The 8,481-nt window shown below is 40.7% G+C and overlaps 1 protein-coding gene across 3 annotated transcripts in view; it reads left to right on the forward strand.

Moving 5' to 3' along the window:
• LOC311046104 (coatomer subunit beta') overlaps positions 1-8,189 on the forward strand; it is a 46,169-nt gene extending 37,980 nt beyond the window's left edge. For all 3 annotated transcript variants that reach the window (XM_084058233.1, XM_084058235.1, XM_084058234.1), the window contains 7 exons: positions 490-600; positions 1,337-1,551; positions 3,232-3,370; positions 4,745-4,882; positions 5,013-5,090; positions 5,600-5,809; positions 7,778-8,189. In XM_084058233.1, the coding sequence (XP_083914359.1) occupies positions 490-600; positions 1,337-1,551; positions 3,232-3,370; positions 4,745-4,882; positions 5,013-5,090; positions 5,600-5,809; positions 7,778-7,876 (990 nt within the window). In that variant the 3' untranslated portion in view covers positions 7,877-8,189. The remainder of the gene's footprint in view (positions 1-489; positions 601-1,336; positions 1,552-3,231; positions 3,371-4,744; positions 4,883-5,012; positions 5,091-5,599; positions 5,810-7,777) is intronic.
• The last annotated feature ends 292 nt before the right edge of the window (positions 8,190-8,481 follow it).

Genomic DNA, 8,481 nt, shown 5'->3' on the forward strand with positions numbered 1-8,481 from the left:
CCTGGAGAAACGGGTAACTGTATAACAGTTTAAATCACTTCCTGGAGAAACAGGTAACTGTATAACAGTTTAAATCACTTCCTGGAGAAGCGGGTAACTGTATAACAGTTTAAATCACTTCCTGAAGAAACGGGTAACTGTATAACAGTTTAAATCACTTCCTGGAGAAACAGGTAACTGTATAACAGTTTAAATCACTTCCTGGAGAAACAGGTAACTTTATAACAGTTTAAATCACTTCCTGGAGAAACAGGTAACTGTATAACTGTATGGTTAGGTGTTTAACTAGTGTTATTGTATTAATACAGGGTTAGGTGTTTAACTGGTGTTATTGTATTATACAGGGTTAGGTGTTTAACTAGTGTTATTGTATTATACAGGGTTAGGTGTTTAACTGGTGTTATTGTATTATACAGGGTTAGGTGTTTAACTGGTGTTATTGTATTATACAGGGTTAGGTGTTTAACTGCTGTTATTGTGTTCCTACAGGGCTTCAAACAACAGGCTCTGGCCGTATCCACAGACCCTGAACATCGCTTTGAACTGGCTCTAAACCTGGGAGAGCTGAAGATAGCCTACCAGCTAGCTGTAGAGGCTGAGGTAACATCTATAATAATATAATATAATATAATACATAAGGTTACGTAGCACAGAGCAGGAACCCCAACACTAACAAACACATAAACCTGTACATAAGCAGGGATGCACATAACTGGTGCGCATGCGACGGAGGGGACCGCTGGGACAGGAATTTACTTCCTGAAGCCACACTCACACAATCACGCTAAAGCAGTAGTCGGCCCCATACACACACAGCCATTAGGCGGAGGGGGAGGGGACGCATGCTGCACGTGAGTGTGGCCTCGAATCCTGACACACAGACACAGTCCTTCGCGCGACTCGCACGCAGCACGCTGCTGGCTGTGTTACAGCCACTCGTCACCGATGATGAACGCACCGTGATGGGGCCAAATATGCCGTGAACGTCCCAATCTGGCGGATAAAATCAGCGCAGCACAGGGCACCAACCTTTGGGGGGCACCAAACGGTTTGGGCACTAAATGAGTTAATGTGTATTAATAATGTGTATTCATGTTGATGTGTATTAATGTTGATGTGTATTCATGTTGATGTGTATTCATGTTGATGTGTATTCATGTTGATGTGTATTAATGTTGATGTGTATTCATGTTGATGTGTATTCATGATAATGTGTATTCATGTTGATGTGTATTCATGATAATGTGTATTCATGTTGATGTGTATTCATGATAATGTGTATTCATGTTGATGTGTATTCATGTTGATGTGTATTCATGTTGATGTGTATTAACAGTCAGAACAGAAGTGGAAGCAGTTGGCAGAGCTGGCCATCAGTAAGTGTCAGTTCGCTCTGGCCCAGGAGTGTCTTCATCACGCCCAGGACTACGGAGGACTCCTCCTCCTTGCCACGGCCTCTGGAAACGCCTCCATGGTGGCCAAGCTGGCCGAGGGCGCCGAGCGAGACGGGAAGAACAACGTGGCCTTCATGACCTACTTCCTGCAGGGGAAGTGAGTAGCTGGCCTAACACCTAACCCTCATCAGTGTCTAGACACACTAATACATGTAAAATACAGCTTTATCAGTGTCTAGACACACTAATACATGTAAAATACAGCTTTATCAGTGTCTAGACACACTAATACATGTAAAATACAGCTTTATCAGTGTCTAGACACACTAATACATGTAAAATACAGGCTTATCAGTGTCTAGACACACTAATACATGTAAAATACAGCTTTATCAGTGTCTAGACACACTAATACATGTAAAATACAGCTTTATCAGTGTCTAGACACACTAATACATGTAAAATACAGGCTTATCAGTGTCTAGACACACTAATACATGTAAAATACAGGTTTATCAGTGTCTAGACACACTAATACATGTAAAATACAGCTTTATCAGTGTCTAGACACACTAATACATGTAAAATACAGCTTTATCAGTGTCTAGACACACTAATACATGTAAAATACAGGTTTATCAGTGTCTAGACACACTAATACATGTAAAATACAGCTTTATCAGTGTCTAGACACACTAATACATGTAAAATACAGCTTTATCAGTGTCTAGACACACTAATACATGTAAAATACAGGCTTATCAGTGTCTAGACACACTAATACATGTAAAATACAGGCTTATCAGTGTCTAGACACACTAATACATGTAAAATACAGGTTTATCAGTGTCTAGACACACTAATACATGTAAAATACAGGCTTATCAGTGTCTAGACACACTAATACATGTAAAATACAGGTTTATCAGTGTCTAGACACACTAATACATGTAAAATACAGGTTTATCAGTGTCTAGACACACTAATACATGTAAAATACAGGCTCATCAGTGTCTAGACACACTAATACATGTAAAATACAGGTTTATCAGTGTCTAGACACACTAATACATGTAAAATACAGGCTTATCAGTGTCTAGACACACTAATACATGTAAAATACAGGCTTATCAGTGTCTAGACACACTAATACATGTAAAATACAGGTTTATCAGTGTCTAGACACACTAATACATGTAAAATACAGGCTCATCAGTGTCTAGACACACTAATACATGTAAAATACAGGCTCATCAGTGTCTAGACACACTAATACATGTAAAATACAGGCTTATCAGTGTCTAGACACACTAATACATGTAAAATACAGGCTTATCAGTGTCTAGACACACTAATACATGTAAAATACAGGCTTATCAGTGTCTAGACACACTAATACATGTAAAATACAGGTTTATCAGTGTCTAGACACACTAATACATGTAAAATACAGGCTCATCAGTGTCTAGACACACTAATACATGTAAAATACAGGTTTATCAGTGTCTAGACACACTAATACATGTAAAATACAGGCTTATCAGTGTCTAGACACACTAATACATGTAAAATACAGGCTTATCAGTGTCTAGACACACTAATACATGTAAAATACAGGTTTATCAGTGTCTAGACACACTAATACATGTAAAATACAGGCTCATCAGTGTCTAGACACACTAATACATGTAAAATACAGGCTCATCAGTGTCTAGACACACTAATACATGTAAAATACAGGCTTATCAGTGTCTAGACACACTAATACATGTAAAATACAGGCTTATCAGTGTCTATATATATAATATATATAATATATATAATATATCTCCATCAGACTGGACCAGTGTCTGGAGCTGCTCATCAGGACCAACCGCCTGCCTGAAGCAGCCTTCCTGGCTCGGACCTACCTGCCCAGCCAGGTGTCCAGGGTGGTCAAACTGTGGAGAGAGAACCTGGCCAAGGTCAACCTGAAGGTACCGTAGGACCATTAAGTATTAACACCATGGTGTTAAGTATTTCTACTGTCATTAACACCATGGTGTTAAGTATTTCTACTGTCATTAACACCATGGAGTTATGTATTTCTACTGTCATTAACACCATGGAGTTAAGTATTTCTACTGTCATTAACACCATGGAGTTAAGTATTTCTATTGTCATTAACACCCTGGTGTTAAGTATTTCTACTGTCATTAACACCCTGGTGTTAAGTACTGTCATTAACACCCTGGTGTTAAGTATTTCTACTGTCATTAACACCATGGTGTTAAGTATTTCTACTGTCATTAACACCCTGGTGTTAAGTATTTCTACTGTCATTAACATCATGGTGTTAAGTATTTCTACTGTCATTAACACCATGGTGTTAAGTATTTCTACTGTCATTAACACCATGGAGTTAAGTACTTCTACTGGCTTTAGGACCATGAGGCCACGTCTTTATAGACGGAAATGTGTCCAAAGCAAACAGTGAAAATATCAGATCTTCAAGCTCACAGTGTCATAGTGTGAGTAGTGTGATAGTGTCACAGTGTCATAGTGTGATAGTGTCACAGTGTCATAGTGTGAGTAGTGTCACAGTGTCATAGTGTGAGTAGTGTGATAGTGTCACAGTGTCATAGTGTGAGTAGTGTGATAGTGTCACAGTGTCATAGTGTGAGTAGTGTGATAGTGTCACAGTGTCATAGTGTGAGTAGTGTGATAGTGTCACAGTGTCATAGTGTGAGTAGTGTGATAGTGTCACAGTGTCATAGTGTGAGTAATGTGATAGTGTCACAGTGTCATAGTGTGAGTAGTGTCACAGTGTCACAGTGTCATAGTGTGAGTAGTGTCACAGTGTCATAGTGTGAGTAGTGTGATAGTGTCACAGTGTCATAGTGTGAGTAGTGTGATAGTGTCACAGTGTCATAGTGTGAGTAGTGTGAGTAGTGTCACAGTGTCATAGTGTGAGTAGTGTGATAGTGTCACAGTGTCATAGTGTGAGTAGTGTGATAGTGTCACAGTGTCATAGTGTGAGTAGTGTGAGTAGTGTCACAGTGTCATAGTGTGAGTAGTGTGATAGTGTCACAGTGTCATAGTGTGATAGTGTCACAGTGTCATAGTGTGATAGTGTCACAGTGTCATAGTGTGAGTAGTGTCACAGTGTGAGTAGTGTGATAGTGTCACAGTGTCATAGTGTGAGTAGTGTGATAGTGTCACAGTGTCATAGTGTGAGTAGTGTGATAGTGTCACACTGTCACAGTGTCATAGTGTGAGTAGTGTGATAGTGTCACAGTGTCATAGTGTGAGTAGTGTGATAGTGTCACAGTGTCATAGTGTGAGTAGTGAGCATCAGGTCTGTCTTCCAGGCAGCTGAATCTCTGGCCGACCCCACAGAGTATGAGAACCTGTTCCCTGGGCTGAAGGAGGCTTTCACAGCCGAGTGCTTCCTCAGAGAAACCTGCCTGGGCTCCTGTAGACCGGCTACAGACTACCCTCAGGTCACGGTAAGCAATATTATATACATGAAAAATATTATATATATATATATATAAATATATGTATATATAATTAATTCTTGTTATATAATAAGTGTAAGTGAACAAACAGAGTTTATAAAGCCTTGTGTTCTTCCAGCTTAATGAAGACAGGAACCTTCTGGAAGAAGCTCAGGGATACGAACCCACAGGAACCTTCCCTCTACCCGTCACCAAGGTTTGATTCTTCATCCCTCTGTCCTCTAAACCAGTGGTTTTCAACCAGTGGTCCTTGAGGGGGTTCCAGGGGGTCCCCAGCCAAATTAATAGTTAGGAACCAAATTACTTATATGTCTAACTCTGAGAGTGTACAAATGGAACCAAATGGACCCGTTAGGGTCCATTTGGTTCCATTTGTACACTCTCAGAGTTACTTGAACACTGATGATGGTGATACAGTGTAGATTGGAAACCCAATTAAACCTAAATGGTTGAGTCCCTGGCATATCTTTTCAAATGGGGGTCCGTGGGCTAATATTTGTCAATTTGGGGGTCCTTGACGCGAAAAAGGTTGAAAACCACTGCTCTAAACCCTTCTGTATGTTCTATATGTTCTATATGTTCATCACCATTATCTGTAATTGGTCTGGCACAGATAGTAAGTTGTGTTCTGATTGGCCCTTCAGGCCTGGTGCAGATAGTAAGGTGTGTTCTGATTGGTGCAGATAGTAAGGTGTGTTCTGATAGGTCCAGCCGTCAGAGGACAGTGAGGAGTCGTCCGCCAGTGTGATGTCATCGCCGAGTGTGATGTCATCGGTGATGTCAGCGGTGACCGCTCCTATGGCGGCAGTGCTTTCAGCGGTGACCCCTGACCCTGAGCCCCTCCCCCACACCGCCCCGCCCACACCTCACCAAGAGGAAGAGGATGATGAGGAAGAGGAGGAGGAGCCAGACAAGGTAGGACTGTGTCCATATATGGACATAAGGTAGGACTGTGTCCATATATGGGCATAAGGTAGGACTGTGTCCATATATGGACATGAGGTAGGACTGTGTCCATATATGGGCATAAGGTAGGACTGTGTCCATATATGGACATAAGGTAGGACTGTGTCCATATATGGGCTTAAGGTAGGACTGTGTCCATATATGGGCATAAGGTACGACTGTGTCCATATATGGGCATAAGGTAGGATTGCTGATATAATAATATGACTAGAGATAATGTTACCGATTTGCGTGATGTTTGGACAAAATCTGTAGGAGTAATATCAAAGAATGTGTTCCTCCTGGTGGCGCTATAACAGAACAATGTGAAAAGGTTGGCATGTGTTCCTCTATAATCTCTCAAGAACAGATTCTGCTCTGCGTTTGAATCTGTCGGGGGGGGGGGGGTTCGTCATATCGCGTACGCACTGGCCTACAAGTGGTCGTGCCTTCAGATCAGGAAGCAGGCCGCGCTTTACCCAATCAAATGTAGTGGGCGGGATTCACGTGTCCGTCGATCCTTCCCTACTCGAAACTAATTTAACAATAGCGTCGTCGGAGCAGACAAAACCACGGAAAGATATTCACATTTTAACTTGCTCTTTCATCATAGAAACAAGTGGCTTATAACCAAAACCATCCATGTTCTCTGGGAGAAGTGGTGTTAGTGTTCTGTGTAGAAATATTGTGAGTGGGAATGAAAACAGGAAGTGATGCGCTGAAGGCAGACCAAAACACCGGTTTCCTTGCGCACGTGTGCTTCCTCCCAGAGCCAACTGAGATTGTGTTCCTCTATAACAGAACATAAAGGTTGGCATGTGTTCCTCTATAACAGAACATAAAGGTTGGCATGTGTCACTCTATAACAGAACATAAAGGTTGGCATGTGTCCCTCTATAACAGAACATAAAGGTTGGCATGTGTTACTTTATAACAGAACAATGTGAAAAGGTTGGCATGTGTTCCTCTATAACAGAACATAAAGGTTGGCATGTGTTCCTCTATAACAGAACATAAAGGTTGGCATGTGTCCCTCTATAACAGAACATAAAGGTTGGCATGTGTTACTCTATAACAGAACAATGTGAAAAGGTTGGCATGTGTTTCTCGGCCTACGGGGAATGTGTGCAAAGTTTCACGGCAAACGGACGCTGCGTTTATGATTTGAGGAATTTGTTCAAAACAAGCCACTCCTGCAAACTTTAGATGCCAAATTTAGCCAATCAGGATAGAATATGAAAAATGGGACAGATCCGTGTTGATCACATGACTATAGAGATAATGTTACCGATTTGCGTGATAGTTGGACAAAATCTGTAGGAGCAATATTAAGAAATATCTGCTTCCTGGTGACGCTGTAAAAGGCCGATGTGAAAAATGCATGGCTAAGGTTTTTCCTTGGCCTCTAGGGAGTGTGCGTGCAAAGTTCCACGCCGATCGGTCCAGTTACAGATAACAACGTGAATCGGCCTGTTTTAGCTCCACCATAAAGTTGATTTGAAACATGTAGGGTGGCATTTCTTCATCGGCCTAGTGGGAATGTGCGTGTATAGTTTTGTATCAATCGTACGCTGTGTATGATTTGAGGCATTTTGTTCAAAACGGAGCACTCCTGTAAACTTTGGAAGCATTCTTAGCCAATCAGGATGGAACATGACAAATCCGACACACCCGTTTGGTTTAATGACTATAGAGATACTGTGTACCAATTTGCGTGACGTTTGGACAATATCTGTAGGAGTACTATCAAGAAATGTGCTTTGCAAAAAATTGGCCTCCTGGTGGCACTATGACAGGACCATGTGAGACATTTGGGACAGAGGTTCTGCTCCGGTGTGCACAGTTTCACGTTGATCGGGCCAACGGTGTCGGAGATTAGCTGTACGGAGACAATAATTATTATTATTCTAATCATTATAATAATTGTCTATATTACAGATTGATGATGAGGACCTAGAGGAAGACTTGGACAACTTGGATCTTGACGACATCGACACGGCAGACGTCAACCTGGACGATGACTTCCTGGATGACTGACATCACTTCCTGCTCTTCAAACCTTTATTATTTAAAACGAGACCAAACCCTGTTTCCTCCTTTTCTTTTTTATTTGTATTGTTACGTTCTCCTCTTTGACTTAATGATGATGATGATGATGAAAATGTTAATTTGCAGAAGGATAACTTTGAACTGTAGTGTCTATATATTTACTCTTCATATTGTGTGTTAATAACCACACACTCTTCATATTGTGTGTTAATAACCACACACTCTTCATATTGTGTGTTAATAACCACATTGGCTGAAGCTGCTGTTTATGTTTTCAAATAAAGCACATTTGCTGTACATAATATAATATGTGAGTGGATAGTATTTTATTCCTTTCTACCGGTGGGTGAATGTTAATTTGTTATTCATGCAGGAACAAAGAGAACTATCTTCCTACACCCTGGGCTGTTGGTTGTCTAGTAGTCTTGCGTAGCCAGACAACTATAACACAATCTCCGTTCACGAAAATATATTTTAAAATATCTTTACATCTTATTATTTTATTTCCATTTCTGCTAAGCAGTAAGATAAATATACTGAGATGATTTGTATTATATGAGGCTTCATATCCGGTTTATATTCTAATCATGATC

Source organism: Gymnoscopelus microlampas (assembly GCF_963454915.1).
Source record: "Gymnoscopelus microlampas genome assembly, chromosome: 5".
Lineage (NCBI taxonomy): Eukaryota > Metazoa > Chordata > Actinopteri > Myctophiformes > Myctophidae > Gymnoscopelus > Gymnoscopelus microlampas.